Genomic DNA, 25,055 nt, shown 5'->3' on the forward strand with positions numbered 1-25,055 from the left:
ATATAAAAACTATAAAACAGAGTGAAACAAGCTTTGAGGCATGGGCCTATTTATTTGGGCAATGGATAATATAGTGAAGCTCTCTAACAATATCAACTTGTTATTTCACAAAGAAAATACAAACACAAACTAGAAGAAAAATCAAAGTTTAAGACAGATTTCTCTAGCCTGTTTAAGAAAAAAGAGATAGCGCAATTCATTTTAGAAAACTTCCAATTCAAATAGTTAAGATAAAAATTTGGCAGCTAATGAGAGAAAATACTCAACCATCTAAAGTCTGTCTACTTAACACAGTTTAGTTTCCAAAGGAAAGGGTTTCAGTCCATTGATTTTGTATTTGCAGGGCTCAAATCAATTTGACACATCTGTCACCAGCAAAGTTTGAAGGTGAGTCAGTGATCTAGAGCAAAGGTTGTAGTGCAGTCCTTCAATCACTGGCATTGGAAAAGTTATTTTTATCTGCTTCCAAGACATCCCATCAACACCATAAAAGGTTTACAGTGAATCTTGATGATGTACTGGCATCCATCCCGATTCTATCCTGATTGTTAGTTCTAACAGATATCTCATTTTCCATTTCACTTGACTCATGTCACCTCTCATCTCAAAACCCTTCCAAAGCACATTATCATAATCAAAATATAATGCAAAAGTACTTTGTGAACTGTACATTAAAATGCACAATTACTCCTACAAAGTAATCTCTCATTACATGGCACTACTGTTTTTTAACCTTGCATTATAATTATTGAGACAATGCATTGTGAATAAAACATGGATTATGGTTTCCCAGGTTTGAATTAAAGCTCCATGAGGTATTTTGCAACTCTGGGTAAAATAACTTCTCTAAATCTATTAATTTCTTCATTGGCACCCATTAGTATTAGATCTTTCAGAAATACTGAACTATTTTCAATATGATAAACACAACCATTTGGGCAAGGATAGATGGAAAAGACAGCTTTCCTGAGCCTGCTCTTCTCTCACTTTAATGGCTATAAATTCCTTCTGAAATTTATTGCATAGCTATTGTCCTGGAACTTCTCTTTACCATTATCCAATTCTCTTAGGCTCTCCCCTATATTTGATTCCTAACTTTTTGGGTAAGACATTATTTACCACTCTTTCATATTTACTTCTCATTTTGATGAAACACATTATCCAGCAGCTACAAAGAAAGAGTACACAGGAGGTAAACTATTCAAAAACCTTCAACGAATATCATTAATCTGCCCTTGACTGATAGTTTGACCAGATACAGCATTCTGGGGTTGAATTTTTTTCTTCTGAGTTATTAAAGGTAGAGCTCCAAAGTCTGCTGCTGAGAAGTCTGATAAAATTCTGATTTAGGATTATTTGTACATGATTTTCTGTTTCTCTGTTAAGTTTTAGGATCCCTGTATTATGAAATTTCATGGTGATATACTTATGCATATACTTCATTGTGCTGGGCATTTGGTGGATCCCTGAGTAGTCCTTCAGTTACACAAAAAGTATGTTTTTGATGTTTGTGATAATTTGTTTCTTTTAAAATCTTCTCTTCTGTAAGAATCTTGAACTTCCTGAATTTAATTTCTAATAATTTTGTCCTTTTGTTCTTACTTTCCACGTGTATTTTTGTTTCATACTCTGTGAGATTTCCTAAATTTTATCATCTTACATTTTCATCACAAACATCATTGCATTTCTATATCAATTTCAATTTCCAGGCCAGGCACGGTGGCTCATGCCTATAATCCTAGCACTTTGGGAGGCCAAGGTAGGAGGATCACTTGAGGCCAGGAGTTTGAGACCAGCCTGGCCAACATGGTGAAACCCTGTCTCTACTAAACAAAAATACAAAAATTAGCCAAATGTGGTGGAGTGCACCTGTAACCCCAGCTACTTAGGAGGCTGAGACACGAGAATTGCTTGAACCTGGGAGGTGAAGGCTGCAGTGAGCAGTGATCACGCCTGTATCACGCCTGTACTCCAGCCTGGCTACAGAGCAAGACTCTCTCAAAAAAAAAAAAAAAAGAAAAAAAATCAATTTCCAGATTTTCAACAATTTTCATTGTTATGTTTAAAAGTTCTGTTTTTTCATAGTTAATTTTCTCATAGTTATCTTTCTGAATATATTATTTTTTCAGTTTATACTATTCTGTATCTTAATTGGAAGCTTTCCTCAGAGATTTTGTGATCTTTGATTCTATATATTTACAAGAACAGCACCAAAAATCAGATTGAATTTTTTTTTTTTTTTATGTGGGCTGGGGTTAGTGACTGGTGGATTAACTATAAGGTAATTTGGGGACATGGTTATTTTGTTAGAAGACTCCTAAGTAAGATATTTCTCCTTCTGGGAACACTGAGTTTTTCCAAATAATTCTCTGATCTTCTAAGCTCATCCTTGCCAGCCTTCCCAGATATGACCATGGGAGGGGCCTGTATAACTATATACATTCACTCACTCCTGCTCTCTGCTATGCCTATTGGCTCTGAGTCTCAAGACTCAGTGGCTCTACTACTCCAAAGAATGCCTCTCCATATTTACCATTAAAATGGTCACTTTTGTAAAATTTGACAAAGTAAAAATATTTCAACCACAACAATGAAGAATGCTGCCTCTTTCTACACCAAATTCTCTCCATTATACTTCCTTGATATTGGGCAACATTACAATGGCTGTGCATGCTCTACATATAACTAAGAGTAAGCTGAACATATTTACTTTGGTTTAATAGGTTATATTTTTGTTATCTGAAGTAACTTCTGGGTATTGACAAAGATGCTCTCCTTGACCAAAGTCTAGCCAGGCTCCTTAGAGCCCTTTTTTGACTAGGGTCCAAACTTTGCCTATAAAGACTTGAACAAAACATGAAGATGGCTTGGTTTTTCTACTTTACTGTTATTTTTAGATTAATAAATAAAATTGTACATAGTTTATGTATTAATTAAATATGGAATACATGTGATATTTTGCTATATGCATACAATGTGTAATGATCAAAACAGGGTAATCAGAACATCTACCAATTCGAATATTTATTTTCTTATGTTGGGAACATTTTAAATCTAGCTATTTTGAAATATATAACAAATTATTGTTAACTATAGTCATCCTACTGTGCTATCTATTGAACAACACAGCTTATTCCTTCGTTCTAACTGTATTTTGTATCCATTAACCAACCTCTCTCTTCATCCCCATCCCCCAGCCCATTCTTCTTAGCCTCTAGCAACTATCAATCTACTCTCAACCTCAACTTATTTAGTTTCCCAAGTATGAGTTAGAATATGTGATACTGTGAATATGACATAGTCTTTCTGTGCCTGGCTTATTTCACTTAATGTGATGACCTCCAATTACATCCATGTTGTTGCAAATGACAGGATTTCATTGCCTTTTATCGCTGAATGGTAATTCATTGTGTTTTTATGTACGTTTTCTTTATTCATTCATTCATTGATAGACACTTAAGTTGATTCTGTATGTTGGCTATTGTGAATAGTGCTGCAATAAACATGAGAGTTCAGACATCTCTGCGATATCCTGATTTCCTTTCTTTTGGACATATATCCAGCAGTGGGAATGCTGGATCTTATGGTGCTTCTATTTCTACTTTTTTGAGGAACCGCCATACTGTTTTTCATAGTAGCTATACTAATTTACATTCCCACTAACAGTGTACTAACATCCCACTTTCTGCACCATCTATTATTTTTGTCTTCTTCGTGATAGCCTTTTAAACTTGGATAAAATTTCATTGTGGTTTTGATTTGCATTTCTCTGATAATTAGTGATATTGAGTACTTTTTCATATACTTGTTGGCCATTTTTAAGTGTTTTTTTTTTTTTTTTTAAATACAGGGTCTCACTAAGTTACCCAGGTTAGAGTGTAATGACTACAGACATCATCATAGACTATGACCTATGACAAGCCTGAAACTTCTGGGCTCAAGTGATCTTATATCACAGCATCCTGAATACTTGGGACTACAAGTATACACCACCACATCTGTCTCTATGTCTCCTTTTCAGAAATGTCTATTCAGATCATCTACCCATTTTTTAAATAGGATTGTTTTTTGGCTATTCATTTGAGTTCTTTATGTACTCTGGTTACTAATCCTTTGTTGGTTGAAGAGTTTGCACATTTCCTCCCATTCTGTAGGTTGTTTCTTCACTCTGTTGATTGTTTCCTTTGCTGTGAAGAATTTTAGCTTGATGTAATTCTATTTGTCTACTTTGGCTTTGGTTGCCTGTGTTTTTGTGGTCTGACCTCAAAAATCCTTGTCTAGTAGATCAATGTTGTGAGACATTTCCGCAACGTGGTTTAGTAGTTTCATGTCTTACATTTAAGTCTTTAATAAAGTTTGATTTAATTTTTGCATACGGTGAGAGACAGGGGTCTAGTTTCATTAGTCTGCATATGGAGATATAGTTTTCCCAGCACCATTTATTAAAAAAACCTGTCTTTTCCCCAATGTATATTTGACCTGTGTCAAAAATAAGTTGGCTGTAAATGTGTGAATTTATTTCTGAGTTATCTACTCCATTTCATTGGTCTATGTGCAGGTTTTCATGTCAGTACAATGCTGTTTTGGTTACTACAGCTCTGTAGTATATTTGGGAATTAGTGTGAGGCCTCTAGTTTTCTTCTCTTTACTCAAGATTGCTTTTGCTACTTGGGGTCTTCTGTGGTTCCATAAAAATTTTAGGAATATTTTTTTTGAATTCTGTTAAGAGTGTCATTGGTATTTTGATAGAAATTACACTGAACCTGTAGATCACTTTGGGTAGCATGAACATGTTAACATTATTAATTCTTCTAATCTATAAGCACATGATATCTTTCCATTTTTTATTGCCCTCTATAATTTATTTCATTAGTGTTTGTTCTCATTGTGGAGATCTCTCACTTCTTTTGTTAAATTTGTTCCTACATATTTTATTTTATTTGTAGCTATTTCAAGCAGAACTGCTTCCTTGATTTCTTTTTCAGATTGTTCACTGTTGGTTTAAAGAAATGCTACTGATTTTTATATGTTGATTTTGTATCCCAATTTACTGAATTCGCAAATCTGTTCCAACAGTTTTTTGGTGAAGTCTTGAGGGTTTTCCAAATATAAGGTCATGTCATCTGTGAAAAAGAATAATTTGAGTTCTTTCTTTCCAATTGAATGTGTTAATTTTTTTTTTCTGTTGCCTAATTGCTCTGTCTAGAATTTCCAGTACTCTGTTGAATAAAAGTAGTGAAAGGAGGCATCTTTTTCTTCTAGATTTTAGAGAAAAGCCTGTTGGTTTTTCCCTATTCAGTGTAGTAGCTGTGGGTTTGTCACATATGGCCTTTATTGTTCTGAGGTGTGGTCCTCTTATACCCAGTTCTTTGAGAATTTTTATCATGAAGGAATGTTGAATTTTATCAAATACTTTTCTAGTATCTATTGAAAGAATCATATGGGTTTTGTTCTTGATCCTGTTAAGTGATGTAGCATGTTTATTGATTTGCATATGTTGAATCATCACTGAATTCCTGGGATGAATCCCCCTTGACCATGGTGAATGATTTTCTTAACGTGTTGTTGAATTCAGTTGCTTGTATTTTTGTTGAGAATTTTTCATCTATGTCCATCAGGGATATTGGTATTTAGAATGAGTTTGAAAGTATCCTCTCCTCTTCATTTTTTTTTTAAGAATTTGAGAGAATTTGCATTAGTTCTTTCAGCAACATAGGCATCCACTGCTGGACTTTTCTTTGATGGGAGACTTTTTTATTACAGCTGCTTATCTTGTTATTAATTGTTGATCTGTTCAGGTTTTCTATTTCTTCATGGTTCAATCCTGCTAAGCTGTATGTGTCTAGAAATTTATTCATCTCTTCATGGTTTTCCAACTTGTTAGTGTATAGTTGTTCATAATAGTCTCTAATGATCCTTTGTAATTCTGTAGTATAATTTGTCTGCGTTCTGTAGTAAAATGTCTCAGTTTACATAAGATTTTATTTATTTGGGCCTAGTCCCTTTTTTGCTAGTCTAGCTAAAGGATTATTGATTTTGCTAATCTTTTCAAAAACCAACTTTTCCTTTTGTTGATCTTTTGTATTGTTTTCTTAGCCTGAATTTCATTCATTTTTATTCTGCTCTTTATTATTTTTCCTTCTACCAATGTTTTGTTTGTTCCTGCTTTTCTTCTTCCTTGAGGTGCATTGTTAAGTTCTTTATTTGAATTATTTCTACTTTTCTGATGCAGGTGTTTACTGCAATAAACTACCCTCTTAGAACTGTTTTTGCTGTATCCCATATACTTTGGTATATTTCCATTTTCATTTGCACATTTTCTATTAAATACAGGAATATTATAATTTCCTTTATAATTTCTTCATTGACCCATTTGTTATTCAGAAGCACATCATTTGATTTCCATAAATCTGTAGTTTCTAATGTTCCTTTTCTTAATGATTTCTAATTTTATTCCATTGTGATCTAAAAATAAATTTGATATAATTTTGATTTTTGAAAATTTAAGACTTGTTTCATGAACACAGGGTCCATCTTGGAGAATGTTCCATGTGCTTTTGAGAAAAATGTGTATTCTGCAGCTGTTGGATGGAATGTTCTGTAAATGTCTGTTAGGTCCATTTGGTCTACAGTACAGTTTAACTCCAGTGTTTCTGTGTTGACTTTCTGTCTGGATGACCTGTGTATTGCTAGAAGTGGGGTGCTGAGTCCCCTTCTATTATAACACTGCACTCAATCTCTCTCTTTAGGTTAATTAATATTTGTTTTATATTCTGATGCTCCAGAGTTGGTTGGGTGTATATATAATTGTTATATCCTCTTGCTATATTGACTTTTATCACCATATAATGGACTTCTTGTCTTTTTAAAAACTATTATTGAATTAAAATCTATTTTATCTGATATATGTACAGTTGCTCCAGCTCTCTCTATAGTTTCTGAATCTTCTCCCATCCCTTCACTTTTAGTCTCTGCATGTCTTCAAAGGTAGAGTTTCTTGTAGACAGCATATAGTTGTGTCTTTTTTTTAAATCAATTCAGCCATTCTAGCTCTTTTTATTGGATAATTAATTTAATTGGATAAATTAAACCTATTTATATTCAAGATTATTAATAATAGGTAAGAATTTGCTACTGTTATTTTATTACTTGCTATTTGCTTGTTTTGTAGACACTTTCTTCCTTTTATCCTCTCTTAAAATCTTCCTTTGTGGTTAGGTGATTTTCTCTCGTAGTATGTTTTTTTTCCTTCTTCTTTTTATTATACTTTAAGTTCTGGGTTACATGTGCAGAATGTGCAGTTTTGTTACACAGGTATACATGTGCCATGGTGGTTTGCTGCACCCATCAACCCGTCACCTACATTAGGTATTTCTCCTAATGTTATCCTTCCCCTAGCCCCCACCCTGCACAGGCCCCAGTGTGTGATGTTCCCCTCTCTGTGTCCATGTGTCCTCATTGTTCAACTCCCACTTAAGAGGGGGAACATGCAGTATTTGGTTTTCTATCTTGTGATAATTTGCTGAGAATGATGGTTTCCAGCTTCATCCATGTCCCTGCAAAGGACATGAACTCATCTTTTTTATGGCTGCATAGTATTCCATGGTATATATGTGCCACAATTTGTTAATCCAGTCTATCATTGATGGACATTTGGGTTGGTTCCAAGTCTTTGCTATTGTGAATAGTGCCACAATAAACGTATGTGTGCATGTCTCTTTTTTGTAGAATGATTTATAATTCTTTGGGTATATACCCAGTAATGGGATTACTGGGTCAAATGGTATTTCTAGTTCTAGATCCTTGAGGAATCGCCACAATGTCTTCCACAATGGCTGAACTAATGTACACTCCCACCAACAGTGTAAAAGCATTCCTATTTTTCCACAACCTCTCCAGCATCTGTTGTTTCCTGACTTTTTAATGATCACCATTCTAACTGGTGTGAGATGGTCTCATTGTGGTTTTGATTTGCATTTCTCTAATGACCAGTGATGATGAGCATTTTTTCATATGTCTGTTGGCTGCATAAATGTCTTCTTTTGAGAAGTGTCTGTTCATATCCTTTGCCCATTTTTTGATGGGGTTCTTGGCTTTTTTCTTGTAAATTTGTTTAAGTTCTTTATAGATTCTGGATATTAGCCCTTTGTCTGATGGATAGATTGCAAAAATTTTCTCCCATTCTGTAGGTTGCCTGTTCACTCTGATGATAGATTCTTTTGCTGTGCAGAAGCTCTTTAGTTTAATTAGATCCCATTTGTCAATTTTGGCTTCTGTTGCCATCGCTTTTGGTGTTTTAGACATGAAGTCTTTGCCCATGCCTATGTCCTGAATGGTATTGCCCAGGTTTTCTTGTAGGATTTTTATGGTTCTAGGTCTTACGTTTAAGTCTTTGATCCATCTTGAGTTGATTTTTGTATAAGGTGTAAGGACGGGGTCCAGTTTCAGTTTTCTGCATATGGCTAGCCAGTTATCACAACACCATTTATTAAATAGGGAATCTTTTCCCCATTGCTTGTGTGTGTCAGGTTTGTTAAAGATCAGATGATTGTAGATGTGTGGTGTTATTTCTGAGGCCTCTGTTCTGTTCTATTGGTCTATATATCTGTTTTTGTACAGTACCATGCTGTTTTGGTTACTATAGCCTTGTAGCAGAGTTTGAAGTCAGGAAGCATGATGCCTCCAGCTTTGTTCTTCTTGCCAAGGATTGTGTTGGCTATGTGGGCTCTTTTTTGGCTCCATATGAAGTTTAAAGTAGTTTTTTCCAATTCTGAAAAGAAAGTCATTGGTAGCTTGATGGGGATAGCATTGAATCTATAAATTACTTTGGGCAGTAAGGCTATTTTCACAATATTGATTCTTCCTATCCATGAGCATGGAATGTTTTTCCATTGGTTTGTGTCCTCTCTTATTTCCTTGAGCAGTGGTTTGTAGTTCTCTTTGAAGAGGTCCTTCACATCCCTTGTAAGTTGGATTCCTAGGTATTTTATTCTCTTAGTAGCAATTGTGAATGGGAGTTCACTCATGATTTGGCTCTCTGTTTATGTGTTATTAGTGCACAGAAATGCTTGTGATTTTTGCACATTGATTTTGTATCCTGAGACTTTGCTGAAGTTGCTTATCAGCTTAAGGAGATTCGGGGCTGAGAGATTTGGGGCTGAGATGATGGGGTTTTCTAAATATACAATCATGTCATCTGCAAACAGAGACAATTTGACTTCCTCTCTTCCTATATGAATACCCTTTATTTCTTTCTCTTGCCTGACTGCCCTGGCCAGAAAGTCCAAAACTACGTTGAATAGGAGTGGTGTGAGAGGGCATCCTTGTCCTGTGCCAGTTTTCAAAGGGAATCCTTCCAGTTTTTGCCCATTCAGTATGATATTGGCTGTGGGTCCGTCACAAATAGCTCTTATTATGTTGAGATACATTCCATCAATACCTAGTTTATTGAGAGTTTTTAGCATGAAAGGCTGTTGAATTTTGTTGAAGGCCTTTTCTGCATCTATTGAGATAATCATGTGGTTTTTGTCATTGGTTCTGTCTTATAATGTCTTATGACATCGAACTATCCCAACAATAACACAATGAAATTATCACTGCAGAAGAAGACTGAAAATTATAAAGTTCCTTATCTTATTAGTGGAGAAGAAAGTAGAGGGAATAAAATATGCATATTATGAAGCACTCTCTGTAAGGTAAGGTCTAAGGACAATACTCACGACACCTTCAAGTTGACAGCACATCTATCACTACTTAATGTACTGACATAAAATAAAATTATAGTGGATAGAAATGGCATAGAATTAGTCTTCCAACAAAGAATTAATAACCTTGAGTAACTCACTGATCCACGTTTAAGGATTGTTAGTAGTAAGTATCAACTACACTTCAAGGAATACCGCATAGAATGTTATTACTTAAGAGAGAATTCTAAAATATTAGAAATCTCTCAGGACTTTGTCATATAATTTATTTTGGTAAAGAGCTAAATTCAATAATACTCTTTTACCACATTCTTGAAGTTATCCCTGGACAGCTGCTCTCTTTCTACTGCTTAGAATCATAGCATTTCAGGTGGCCAATCCATCTTCCATACTACAGCCAGAATCATTTTTCTAAAATATAGATAGGATCATGTCATTTCTGTGCTTAAAACTTTCCAATTGCATATAAAATAATATCCAATTTCCTCAGCATATCATGCAAGGCCCCCATAACCATTCCTCTACCTATTTTACCAACTTTTATCACTACCACCAGTACCACCACCACAGCCCATCCACTTCAGGTTTCTCTCTCTCAACCTATCCTCTATTAACATCCTATTTACAATAAGACAGCCATGAGCCTCACATATCTGTGTTATCCTTATACTATTTTCTAAGCTGCCAATGCTTTCTCTCCATCCTACTACAGAGCTACACTATGTCTTATTTATTTTTATGGCCCCAGTGCATAATACTGTGCCTGTCATATAGTATTTATTAAACATGTAATCAGTGAGTAAACTTACATAGGTCTCATAGAAAGTGGACACAATTTCCTGACCAGCAGTTCACACAATTTGTATGCTTCACATCTCAAAAACACTAAAGAAAGTTGGTGAGTTTTCTTATTGCTAAACATTATTGGATGTTTTCCAAAAGTAATTTTAACCTTGCTTTGCTTTTTTGTTCCAAACACAGTATTTTTCACAAGTCCCACTTACTGCAGTTTAGTCTCACTGACACCATTAGTAATCTATACAACATTTTTGCATTATTTGTCCTTGTTATGATCCTTCTCATGTATTTAGCTGATTCATGCTTCAAACATCATCAAGATCACAAAAAATTCCTTTATGCTCCTAGCAGGTATTGAGGAAAAAAAGAGCCATTCTAAATATGCCAAGAGCATTATAATTCTCCCTAATAAGTGAAATATTTTTATGACAGCCTAACTTACTAGGGCTTCACCAAAGCCTAACTGACTACAGGAAACTTTAGACTCTGACAAGTAAGATCTTGAAATTATACTTGTCATTTTGTCACTAAAAATCTCTAACAGTGCCTCAGCTTCTAAATCTAGCTGCCCCGTAATATCTTAAGCATGTATCTAAAACTTAACTCACTATCTTTGTCAGTACCATGCTCACTCATTTCCTAATATGTTCCCATTACCCACCTTGGTTAAAATATAAGGAATACTTCCATACACTAAACATTCCACTGGAGATTCTATAGAGAAATTCTAAAAGGGAAGTTGAATTATCTAACTGAAAATATTAGAGAACTAATATACAAGGCAGTCAAGTGACTTACCAGGACAAGGGAGTAATACCCTATGTATTAATAATTAAGATAACCCAAGTTAGAAGTATCAGTCACACTTACAGATTACCACTGGATCATCTTTAAATAATTATGCATGAATATTCTGTTCTGGTACAAAGAAATAATAAACCACCAATAAGACTAGTCGTATACATATATAGAGATACATGTGTTTTATATATATAGATACACCCACTCCTAGAAGTCAACAGATATTTAAATAAATGAATATAATTTTAAAACACAATCTTCTTAGTTAATGTCTAAGGAGAAAAGGATGGTACAATATGTTACCGGGCTCCAGATATAATTCACCCAGCCTTTCAACTCTGGTATATGTGCATGCAATTACTGGCACATTTTCCTAAGCATCTATCATGTCTGTTGTTTAATACCTACAATGAAATGAGAAATAAATAGGAAATGCAATACATTACTGATATATGGGTAAACTGTTTTCTATTCTTAACATAGTTGTCTTAATGAGTTAACAGTTGAGTAGGTAGATACTTTGATGCAAAGTATCTGTACCTACTCTACCTATAGAGCAGGTATTTGCAGCAGCTTGGAAAATTTAGCACTAGGTCAGTTGCAGCCATCGTTTTCTCTCTTTCTTTTACACTTCACGGTGAATCAGAACAAAACAGGAGTCTTTGATTTTTGTGGCAAGTAGAACCTTGTTCCAAGTTCAATAAGCCGTTTTCGTATGATTGATAATTTGCACAGAAGGATTAAAATGGCTTGAAATTTTAAGTAATTAAATGTGCTTTCTTGTAATAAAAATATTCTAGTCATTCCCTCTATGCTATAAACACTCTGGTATATTATTTCTATAAATACTCTGGTATATTATTTCTCTTTTCTCCTATCTAGTCTATGTGTATGTGTCTGTATGTCTAGTGTATGTGTGTGGTAAGAACACAACATGAGATTCACCCTCTTACCACAAAATTTTAAGTGCACACCATATCATTAACTGTATATTAATTGTTGTACAGCAGATCCCTAGAAATTATATCTTGTATAACTTTATACTCACTGAACAACTTCCCATTTCCCACTACCCATGTTTAATCATTCTATTTCTGCTTCTATAATTCTGCTTTAGATGGCTCATATAAGTGGAATCATGCTGTATTTGTTCCTGTGACAAGAACTTACATTTTTAAAAAGATTCCATGATGATTCTAGAACAACACCCTCATATGTTAATGGGAAGACTGAGACCTAGAGAAAGGAAAGGGATCACAACATTGTGAGCAGCAGCCTGGGTTCAGGAAGCACCCTTTCTTTCATTCTTGTTTTTCCAACTTTAATTTTAGGTTCAAGGAGTACATGTATGGGTGTGTTATATGGGTAGGTTGCATGCTGCAGAGGTTTGGTGTATAGATTATTTCATTACCCAGGTAATTAGCATAGAACCCAATAGGTATTTTTTCGATCTTCTTCCTCCTCCCATCTTTCATCCTCAAGTAGGCCCTGGTGTCTATTGTTCTCTTCGTTGTGTCCATGTGCACTCAATGTTTAGTTTCTACTTATAAGTGAGAACATGTGGTATTTGATTTTCTGTTCCTGCATCAGTATGTTAAAGATAATGGCTTCCAGCTCCATCCATGTTGCTGCAAAGGGCATGATCTCATTCATTTTATGACTGTGTAGTATTCCATGGTGTATATGTATCACAGTTTTCTTTATGCAGTCCACCATTGATGGGCATTTAGGTTGATTTTATGTTTTTGCTATTTTTGAATAGTGTTGTGATGAACATACACATGCATGTGTCTTTATGGCAGAATGATTTATAATCCTTTGGGTATATGCCTAGTAATGGGATTGTTGGGTTGAATGGAAGCTCTGTTTTAAGTTCTTTCAGAAATCTCCAGAGTGCTTTTGACAGTGGCTGAACTAGTTTACATTCCCGCAGGCAGTGTATAAGGGTTCCCTTTTCCTTGCAACATCACCAGCATCTGTTATTTGTTGGCTTTTTAATCATAGCCATTCTGACTGGTATTAGATAGTATCTCATTGTGGTTTTGATTTGCATTTCTCTAATGATTAGTGATGTTGAACATTTTTTCATATGCTTGTTGGCCATACAGATGTCTTCTTTTGAGAAGTGTCTGTTCATGTACTTTTTACATTTTTAAAGGGGTCATTTGTGTTTTCCTTGTTGGTTTAAGTTGTTTTTAAGACTCTGGATAGTAGACCTTTGTCAAATAAATAGTCTGCAAATATTTTCTCCCATTTTGTAGGTTGTCTGTTTACTCTGTTGATAGTTTCTTTTGCTGTGCAGAAGCTTAAAGAGCTTAATTAGGTCCCACTTGTCAATTTTTGTTTCTGTTGCAATTGCAATTGCTCTTGAGGACTTAGTCATAAATACTTTCCCAAGGCCCAGGTCCAGATTAGTGTTTCCTAAGTTTTCTTCTAGGATTCTTATTGTTTGTGGTCTTATATTTAAACCTTTATTCCCTCTCGAGTTAATCTTCATATATGATGAAAGGAAGCACTCCAGTTTCAATCTTCTGCATACAGCTAGCTAGCTATCCCAGCACCATTTACTGAATAGGGAATCCTTTCCTCATTGCTTATTTTTGTCAACTTTGTTGAAGATTAGATGGCTGTAGGTGTGTGGCTTTAATTCTGCGTTCTCTAACCCATTCCACTGATCTATGTGTATGTTTTTGTACCAGTACCGTGCTGTTTTGTTTACTGTATCCTTGTAGTAGAGTTTGAAATTGGGTAGTGTGATGTCTCCAGCTTTGTTCTTTTTGCTTAGGATTGCTTTGGTGATTCGGGCTCTTTTTTGGTTCCATATAAATTTTAGAATATTTTTTTCTAATTCTGTGATAAACGTTGTTGGTAGTTTGATAGGAATAGCACTGAATCTATAAATTCCTTTGGGCAATATGGCCATTTTAACAATATTGATTCTTCTGATCCATGAGCATGGAATGTTTTTCCATTTGTTTGTGTCATCTATGATTTTTTTTTTTCCTTTTTTTCTTTTTTGAGATGGAGTCTTGCTCTGTTGCCCAGGCTGGAGTGCAGTGGCATGATCTTGGCTCACTGAAACCTCCCTTCCCAGGTTCAAGCTATTCTCTTGCCTCAGCCTCCTGAGTAGCCAGAATTACAGGCGCATGCCACCACGCCCAACTAATTTTGTATTTTTAGTAGAGATGGGGTTTCAACATATTGATCAGGCTGGTCTCGAACTCCTGACCTTGTGATCTGCCCACTTCAGCCTCCCAAAGTGCTGGGATTACAGGCATGAGCCACTGTGCTCAGCCATCTATGATTTCTTTAAGCAGTGTTTTGTAGTTATCGTTGTAGAGATCTTTCACCTCCTTTGGGTAGATGTACTCTTAGGTAATGTATTTTTTTTATTGGCTATTGTAAGTGAGATTGTGTTCTTGATTGGGCTCTCAGCTTGGACACAGTGTACAGAAGTGCTACTGATTTATATATATTGATTTTTTATCCTAAAACTTGGCTAAAGTTTTCATCAAATCTAGGAGCTCTTGAGCAGAGGCTATGGGGATTTCTAGGCATAAAATCATACCACTTGTGGAAAGAGACAGTTTGATTTCTTTTCTTCCTATTCGGATGCCTTTAATTTCTTTATCTTGCCTGACTGTTGTAACTAGGACTTCCAGTACTATGTGGAATAGGAGTGGTGAGAGTGGGCATACTTGTCTTGTTTAAATTCTCAAGGGGAATATGCATCCAGTTTTTGCCCATTCAGCCTCATGCTGGCTGTTGGTTTCTCACAGATGGCTCTTATTATTTCAAGGTATATTCTTTTGATGCCTTAAATCTCTCTCTTAAATTTAATACATTTTGGTCCTTACATTCTTATTGCAATATCTATCAGCAGTATATGTAGGGATATTTTAAACAGTTTCTGACTTTTAAAGGTTTTTGAGGTTAATTACTTTTAATCTACTTCAAAAGTGAAAAATGCTCTATATATTTTGTTTTGCAAATCTAAGGCACATATAAACATTCAATAGTAAAGCAAATATAAACCTAATGCCATCATTGGTATCTTGAAACAAAATATGCTTAATAACACTGATCTAAACTATAAGATAATTTTTGGACTGCTCAAAAAATTCAGAAAGCAGGAATCCTTTCACAAAGCAGAAACCCTTATCAACCATAAAACAAGCAGCTCTGCTATAGAGAAAGGCCTTCCTATCAGATTCTTGACAATTTGGGACCAGGTTTAAGATGTATAAGAACTCAGATCTACTCTAAATTTTCAAGATAAGTAGAAATTCTGATCACCTCTAACATTATTTTTCATTACAGTTCCCAATACATACGAAATATTTCTTTTAAACTTTATAAAGTATTTACATGTTGCAAAATTAGTTGTATGCTTCAAGAGCAACAATTAGGTTAGTGTTATGTGAATTCTTTTAGCTTCCTAGAATCACATTACAATTTCAGAGTCTTCATCAGTCATGCTACTGGCTGCTATTTTCATGACCATTTATTAGCTTGGAGGTGATGTATTGTAATATCTGTTTTTAAATTTTCCCCTTTTCCATAAAATAATGCAGTATTTCCACCACAAACAAGGCTGACATAACCTGAGGTTTTAAAAGTAATTTTTCATAAAGTTTTATTTCAGTGACTATACACCATGCCAATATAAACAAATTAACTACTTTCTCACTTATCCTTAACTAATTTTAAACTCACAAGACTTTAATATGCCATCCAGATTTTAATGTTTATATGTAATTTTTACGGATGGGTGGGGGAGAGAAGGACCACTGCTAAAACCTCCAAATTTAATTTCCATTTTGATTGTCCTTTTGCAATTCCAAGGTGTACTTTGAAACAGACATGCAGTGAGCCAAAATTGTGCCACTGCACTTCAGCCTGGGCGACAGAGTGAGACTCCATCTCAAAAAAAAAAAAAAAAAAAAAGAAAAAGAAATAGACATGAATGACATGCATGAATATCATGTAGCTACAAGCAGAAAATGGGAATAATTAATTCTCAGCTTCAGGTAAAGTGGCATCAATCTTACAGGCTTGACAATACAAAACTTTCACTGAACAACTGTGTACTACAGTTGCTCTACTCTTTCACAAAGCATTTCTCCATCCCATATCTGGCTATAAGCCAGGGAGAAAAAATGATGGATAACTATTGGGAGCACTTATGTTAAGAATCCTTTGCTTCACTCATGATAGATCACCTTGAAAAAAATGTAAAGAGATCAGAAAGCTCTACAAATATTAATATCAATTATAGCATTTGTATTTTGGTACCTGATGTTCTTTTAAATACTTATTTCATTACTTCAAAAATATTGAAAAAATATCTCAACAAATATATTTTTAAAAATCTTTAATGTGGCCTACAAGATGCTGCATGATCCTTCTTTGTCTACCTCTCCATTCACTTTTCTAGCCACTCCTCTCCACTTTCCCATTTGCTCCAACTTCCTTCAGCTGTTTCAGGCCTTTGAGCATTTTATTCCCTCTGTTTACAAGATTTTCCTCTCTTTCCACTCCCCACTCCCCAATATCACTTAAATAATTTCAAATATTATCTTAGGTATCATTTACTTAAGAAAAACTGCCTAACTCCCTGTTTTAAACTCCTATTGTTTTCTGCAGTGTTCATCACCATGATAACTATTTAACAAAGAGGTCACGAATTAGTAGCCTACTGGCTATAATAAGCTATTTGATTAAGTCTTATAGTTTCAAAAATCTAAGCCACTGTTTATAATGGAAAGATTACACATAAATCTTACAGTAACCCTATTTAATTTATATTTATCCCTAGATTACAGTAAAAAACTATTGACTGAAAACCCAAATTGTTTCCCATTTATATACTTAAACATCTCTAAAATACTTTAAAAACTTTGGATATAAATGTAGTATAACTAAATTTACTTGGCAGCACTTTTGCTTTATTAAGATAAGTACTGAATAACGGAAAAGTTATAGTAGTCAACTGTCCACTCATCTGATGGTGATATTGAACCACAACATTGATATCTGCTTTCTTTGCTTTGGTTAAGCATTTCATGAAAATATAACTGCTGCTTAGATGAATATGAACATTTGTTTTAGCTAAAACTTCACAATTACACTATATCTCTGACTAAAATAAGTTTTACTTCAAGTAAACTCAAAGCCTTATTGTTTTAAGAGACCAAATAAATTCTCTCAAATTCTATGCTACGTAAAATATAAGTGTGAAAATAAAATCAGAGGTCACCAGATTCTTGTCCTACTTATCCAAATACACGCAGAACACATTCAATCTAAACATATGAAGAAGAAGAACTTTTTTTTTTTTTTTTTTTTTTGGAGACAGAGTCTCGCTCTGTTGCCCAGGCTGGAGTGCAGAGGCGCCATGTCGGCTCACTGCAAGCTCCGCCTCCTGGGTTCATGCCATTCTCCTGCCTCAGCCTCCCAACTAGCTGAGACTACAGGCGCCTGCCACCACGCCCGTCTAATTTGTTGTATTTTTAGTAGAGATAGAGTTTCACCATGTTAGCCAGGTTGGTAAGAAGAACTTTTAAGTACATACAAAATTTTCTTAAATAGTCAGCTCTCTATATCTGTGGGTTCTGCATCCATGGATTTAACCAATTGCTCAGTGAACATATTTGGGGAATAAAAATGAATGTCTGTGTCTGTACTGAGCATGACGTTTTTTCTTGTCATTATTCCCTAAACAATAACAACTGTTTACATAGCATTTCCATTGTATTAGGCATTAGAAGTTATCACGAGATGATCTGAAGTATAAAGGTGGATGTGCATAGGTTACATGCAAAGGGACTTGAGCATTTGTGGATTACAGAATCTGGGGGAGTCCTGAAACCAATCCCCCATCGATACCAGGGGATGACTGAACTTGTATTTCACTGAATATCTTGCTATAAAATGAAAATAGTATTATTCATACATACTTTTAACAGATAGAATGCTCATCAGTTAAAAATATCAAATTTGTGCCTACTGTGAACATTTGAACTTATTTATTTGAAGTTTATACTATTACTAATAAATAATATTTTGTTCAGGAATGAGGTGGTAATGTAAATGGAAAGGAAGAAGACATAGATAAGCTAGGCAGCTTTGAAAATACGTGGAAAATGTCATTCCTGTTCATCCAGTTAAGTGCTTTAATAGGACCTATCATCAATGCATTGAGATGTTAGGAGCAGGGATGCTGGGACTGAATTTAAGACTTATTAATATAAGATGAAATAACTTGGGTCTTTGCATGTAGGATAACCTATTTATAAGCAAAACAGATTAATTATTTCATGGAAAGATGAATTTGCAGTAAGAGCAATTAAGCAAAGAAACCCAATTGTACCAGCTGACACTACATCAACTAAATAGATTTAATTCCTATTTGAATAGCATGCTCTGAACAACATGAGTGTTTAATAAGGTTTGACAGATGTTATGATATAGTGACTAGAAAGGATAAAATTACCAGAATTTCATTTTTAAGGCCTAAAACAAGCAAGGTAACATCTCTTGAATGATCATTAGTAAGAATACTGTACAATTCCTTTCAGTTTTGAATTAATCGAGAAACTTTATTCTAATCTTGTACCATCTGTAAAGTAAACCCAAAGCAGGCAATTTTAAAGACATAGAATAATTTTTCCTATGGAATTAAGATAGAAATATGTCAGTCGACCATAAAATACACAGTTGCATGAGTTTTTTAACAGACAAGCAGAGTTGCCACTAATCTCCCTATAAAGTATAAAAACAGATGCTTCACCAGTGTTTAACAGGAGCATTTATGTATTGAATTGGAAAGGCAATACATTTGCTTGATTTGAAAATGTACAATCAGCATTCCTAATATATATATTTTTAGAACTGGCCAGAAAATGTATTTTAATCCTAATCAATCATCTTATGTTTACTTTGGCAAGCTGGAAATGACAAGAAATCATCTGCATAATATAAACAGTATTCCCAGTTTGCGAAACTAGCTTATTTATTACTGTTCAAAACAAAAAAATACATAACTTGATTTTCATAAAGAATCTCCCAGAAAAAAATATGACCTAAACTATTCATTCATGGTAAGAAATAACTCACTTTAATTAAAATTTGATAAGTCAGAAAGCTGATGATAATAGTTTCAATTTTGAGGGAAGGGGGAATAAAAAGTTTTAAATAAATCCAAGGTATTTTTCTTATTATTTTCCCACAAATGATAAAAAATTTCAACAGAGAGACGGTAAAGTACCAAGTACAGATCATCCATTAAACATAAAAATGAGGGCTAGCAGTAGGTTTCTTATTTTTCTTGAGAGTAATTAATAAAGACATAATCTTAAGGGACCTTCCTTTTGTTTTTTATTTGGTTTTCAGGCAAATCTGATTCTGGGATAATTTTAAGTGTGTTTATTATCAGCAGTAACTTGGGCCTGCCTGAAAATATGGAGAACAGCACAAGGGATGCAGTCAATAAAGTACTGTGAAGTTTTTTTCACCTAAAAAAACTGAAGTTTCTGCAAAAATATAGATTTAGTTACATCCTAGGTAACGACATTAACTTCATCTTTTTAACCACAGCTTCAAAGCTCAGACTATAGTTATCCATATTTCTACATTTAAGCATTCAACTCCTAGGTTTACAAACTCCTTACTTGTGAATACTCTATATAGCTTAACATATTCTCCTGCATTGCATGACATAGATGATTTGTCCTCCCAAGAGGGCGGTATTTCCTTTTGTCAAATCGTCAAATTGTTAGCAAGCAGCTTTGGCTGGGAGGCAACAAAGTTTCGTGAATTGTATCTTTTTATAAACACAGATTCTTAAACACCTTCCCAAGTGGCCTTTCTATACTTTCCATCACTGAAGAGAAACAGCCCCTGTCCTAAGCAAAAGAGCAAATATGATATTGCCCCCAACTTCCTGGCATTTTACCCATTTAGTAGCATTACCAAGATGGAAGTAAATCACAGTGAGCTGGTATGACCCAGATTTGTATTTACAATGCTGGGTCAGCAGAGGAAGCAGTATATGAGAGAAAGAATCCAGAGAGGATGATGAGGCCCAAACAGAAGAGATGCTGAAGGCCTGGATGGTTATTTTTGCCAATGGCTTAAGAATGTGTCATTATTTCATAGTCAAATTTCATTTAATGGCTCCATTTATTTAGATCTATACCTGGTAAATCGGAGAAGAGAAGAATACACTCATTAAAGCCATTAGCCAAAAGCCGGTCCCGCAGCTGCTGAAGAATTGCTACTCCAATACAGAATGGGAAAGAGGAATTCCCAAGTAGTAAGGTATCCCAGAGGTGGAAAATTTTGTGTAGTGGAAATACATCTGTAAAACGATAAAAATACAAATAAATTAAAAAACCAAAATAATAACAATTAAAACAATAACAACTTACTGTACTAGTTCTATAGTTATTACCTTATGGTCAAAACTATTACTTCAGAGCTAATACTACCAAACTCTTTTTATGAAATGTTTATTTGACTTTGAAAATTTATAGCTCCCTAAGGCATCTTAAAAAATTGATAATCAAACAGATAATATTTTTAATCCTATTAACAATTCATAATATTTCTTCCCAGAACTTTCCAGTTATATTATTCTCACAGATTTATCTAGATGAACTTTAGTGTTGTTTTAGGTACAGTAAAATAACGTATCTATTATATTCTCTAAACAGCTGTTTTAATAAATTCCCTCCAAAAATCCTATGAGCAACTTCCTATTTTTTGTAACTTCCTTTTTCTTATTAACAATACTATGTATATCTTCCAGGCCAGTGCATAAATATCTACTTCAAATATTATTACAGTTACCATGTAAACCATATTTTATTAGTAAGGATGTCCACTTTATTAATATTTGTAGCAAATTAAAGTATTATGCATTCACATAATCTGCTTAATTTCTAGAGGAATCCTAGTTTAAAAAATAAAAGTTACTGAAGAATCTCTGAAAATTAAGCCTGATTTGATTGTAATAGTTGCCCTTATAAGCTTTATGTAAATATTATAGTTAATTTTTTTTCAAAGGGGGGCGGAGTTTGTACAAATATCATGAAATGTACAATAGGTTTTTATTTTATAGAATTCTCACTTTGATATTCAGGGATCAGAACAACTGAAATTCTTTTCTACCTAACTCTATTATGTTAGAAACACATAAAAATACTTATTAAATCTGCTCAATGTTATTGTAAATATAAAATATGGGGAGGCATCGGGCTGTCCTTTTGCTAATACAGTATCAAAAAAACCGGGGGAAGTCATACTTACGAGTAAACATGGTAAGAAACCAAGGGATGGCATAGAGCTATGAGTGGAAAAAGGGGTACAGGGAATGGATAAAAGGAAATAAAAGAGATAATTAGAATGATTACCAATAAACTAAATGGTAAATGTAAGTTCTATGTTTTGGTCTACTTTATTGGTTAAAATAAAAGAGAATGTAGTGTTAAGTTTAGCCTAAAGCTGCCTCCTTAAATGTTTTAAGTTCGGCTTAAAGATTTCTCCATACATAGTGAATCATATCTAACTGGATGTGTAAACAGACTGTAGCAAATGCTGAGCTGTAACCAATCTAGCTGTTTCTGTACCTCACTTTTGTTTTCTGTATGTCACTTTTCTTTTTCTGTCCATAAATCTTCCACCGTGTGGCTATGCTGGAGTGTCTGAACCTCTTCTGGCTTGGGGGCTGCCAATTTATGAATTGGTCTTTCCTCAATTAAACTCTGTTAAATTTAATTTGTCAAAGGTTTTTCTTTTAACATAGGTAATTACAGTTATTACAAATACTCTTATATAATGATACTATCCACATTACAAATGTAGATGACTCTTTTGGCAAAGATTATTCACAGAATGTCTTTATTTCACCAAAGGATAGACTCAAGACCATGGCTAATCCAAATGCAATGCTGGTATACTAATTTCAAGGGTATATTTTACTTTACAGGTTTGTACAGAATATTTCAGAGATTTTAAAGATCCTTGTGTTAGTTAATTGACTGCATCAGGTGATACCTAGGTATCTGGTTAAATGTGTGTGTGTGTGTGTGTGTTTGTGTGTGATGGTGTTTCCAGATAAGATCAGCATTTGAATCAGTGGACTCAGTAAACTGTCCTCTCCAGTGTGGATAGGTATCAGGTAATCAACTGAGAGCCTGAACAAAACAAAGGTAGAGGAAGGAGGAATGTGCCTCTTCTTTTCTACCTCACTGCTTGAGCCGGAACATTTCATCTAATCTTCCCCTGCCTCTAGACTGGGATATTTATCACCAGCTTCCTGGTTCTCAGACCTTTGGAATCAGAATTACAAACACCTCTAGACTCTCAATTATACCACTGGCTTTCCTGGGTGTCCAGCTTTCAAACAGCATATTGTGGGATATCTCAGCCTCCATAAATGTGTGAGCCAATTACTCATAATAAATCTCCTCTATCTATGTTTATATATCTTCTATTGGTTCTGTTTCTCTAGAGAACCCTAATACAGTCCTCATAAGTTTTGAGGTACTCTTAATTGTATTTTTAAGAATTAATTAGATACTTTTTAAATGTTCAAAATGTCTCAATAAAAGGTGTTATGAAGCATGTGCTTTTTGTTACCACTTAATTAACAGGATGCTTCATAACAGACTAAAAGTAATAAGATCTAATATTACCATTATTAATAATTTGACAAATTTATTCTCCTAAGTTTACTACCTAGAAATATATACATACACACATATATAGCTATATATATAGTATATATCGTTCTATATACACATATATAGACATATACATTTTCAAATTTTAGAAGGTTTTGGAAGTGACAAATCATCCTTAATTTATAAAAGTAGAGTAAAAATCTCCTTTGTCAATAGCAAGTATCAAAAATCAACAATAATTTACAGAAAAACCTGAAAAAGCACTAATTTTATTTCACTTTATGAGTTAATACAGGCTGCTATTAAAGACTTCTTTACTACCTACAGGGTTAGTTTAAATAAATATTATTTCAGCACCTAGCAATTATGAATTTATGAGTAAAGGTGCATATTGTCTTTGCATTTCACTCAATTGAGAATTTATACTATCAAGATGCCAGTCAAGAACTTTATAAGTATATTAAAATCTAAGTACTACATATGAAATAAAACCCACTCATCTCCACCATATCATCATTTTTTATAGGCTGACATTTAGATACATTTTTCTAGGGACAATATAAATGGAAAAAGGAAAAAGTACAAAGGTATATGACTTCACTGTAATGAGTAAGGGTTGTAGAAAACAATAAAACATAAATTGTTCATTTAAATTTAAATTAAAAAATAAAGTCAGCAAAATTAGTTTCATTGCTATTATTCAACATCTCTTTTAAAGACACGACATCAATATTACCTTCTCCCCTTTTGATGAAAGCTAACTGTCATTAAGAATCTTCTTCAAATTATTTCAGCAACTAGCTAACAGTGCCTTTCTCCTATACTAGTCTTTGTAATTAGCTTCATCAAGATCTATGGAAGAATTCTGCTTCTGACCAAGGTGGCATAACAGGAACCAGATTTACCTCCTGAACTGAAACACCTAAAAATCAGACCAAATATATAAAACAACAATTTGTACATCTTAGAGAGTGGTATCTGAGAGAGGAGAAACAAATGAAATGAACCCTAAAATTGCCCAATTTACTGCATGCAAAGAAGTTCCAGGCCACTGACAGGGAGGAAGAACCCAGAAAGAGCTTGGTGGTTGTCCTAAGCTGAATATGCAGAGTAGGAAATCTGGGGAGATCAAGGTGGCTATAATCTTCAGGAGAGTGTCCTGGAAGATTCTGCCAGAGAGAGAGATGCATAGAGAAAGCTCCAGAAGTCTGCTGAAGGTTCCCCTCAAATCTTTGCTAATTACTGAAGAGTGTGTGTGTGTGTGTGTGTGTGTGTACACAGAAAACATATCTGAGTGAGTGTGTGTGTGTGTGTGTATATATATATATATATATATAAAATACAAAGTAGGGCAGAAACCACTTCAAATGATCAGAGTGAAAAAATGCCAAGCTCATAAAATGCCAAGAATAGTTCATTTTTTCACTAACCAGAATGAAAACAAAACAAAACAAAACAAAACAAAACAAAAAAACACCCACAGCTGTTATAAACAAGGCATTAGGGAGAGTAGTCAGAAGAGCATTGCTTTAGTAATGAAGGAAAATTATGCTCCAAAACCAAGCTGCTCTGGCCCCATTAAATAAACCTTAAAAGCAAGCCTTGAAAGGATCAAATTGTTTCAGTGTAACTTAACTGCACCCAATCACACTCATGGTCACCCCCAAACTGCCTTTTTTTTCTACCAACACCATTATTATAGTCACTTAGGTAGAAAAATCTTAGGTATAAAAGTAAGTCTGATAGATATTATTTTTACAAGGTCTCTTCAGTCTTCTGTTTCTATCCATTCATACTGAACTAATCTTGTTTTGGTTCTCATTCTTCTTTCATGGACTACTGCAAATGTTTCATAGTTGTTCAGGTTCTACCTGGTCCAATATTTCCTTTAGCCAAATTGATTTTTCTAAATATGCAACTGTGATGACATCATTCCTCTGCTCCACCACATCAATATGTTCCCACTGCATACCAAATTAAGTACAATTTTGTACTCATGCATTTAAGGCCACTGTGAATTAGTGAAAAAGCCAAGGACTTGGAGTCAGAAAACATACAACTGAGT

The 25,055-nt window shown here is 34.3% G+C and overlaps 1 protein-coding gene across 2 annotated transcripts in view; it reads right to left on the minus strand.

The window, feature by feature from the left end:
* TBCK (TBC1 domain containing kinase) overlaps positions 1-25,055 on the minus strand; it is a 281,985-nt gene that overhangs the window by 138,763 nt on the left and 118,167 nt on the right. For both annotated transcript variants that reach the window (XM_008955359.4, XM_003829981.5), the window contains exons 21-22: positions 21,615-21,651; positions 20,503-20,664 (exon numbers count right to left, since the gene is read on the minus strand). In XM_008955359.4, coding sequence (XP_008953607.4) covers positions 20,503-20,664; positions 21,615-21,651 — 199 coding nt within the window. The remainder of the gene's footprint in view (positions 1-20,502; positions 20,665-21,614; positions 21,652-25,055) is intronic.

The sequence above is a fragment of the Pan paniscus genome, chromosome 3, assembly GCF_029289425.2.
Source record: "Pan paniscus chromosome 3, NHGRI_mPanPan1-v2.0_pri, whole genome shotgun sequence".
NCBI classification, from domain to species: Eukaryota; Metazoa; Chordata; class Mammalia; order Primates; family Hominidae; genus Pan; species Pan paniscus.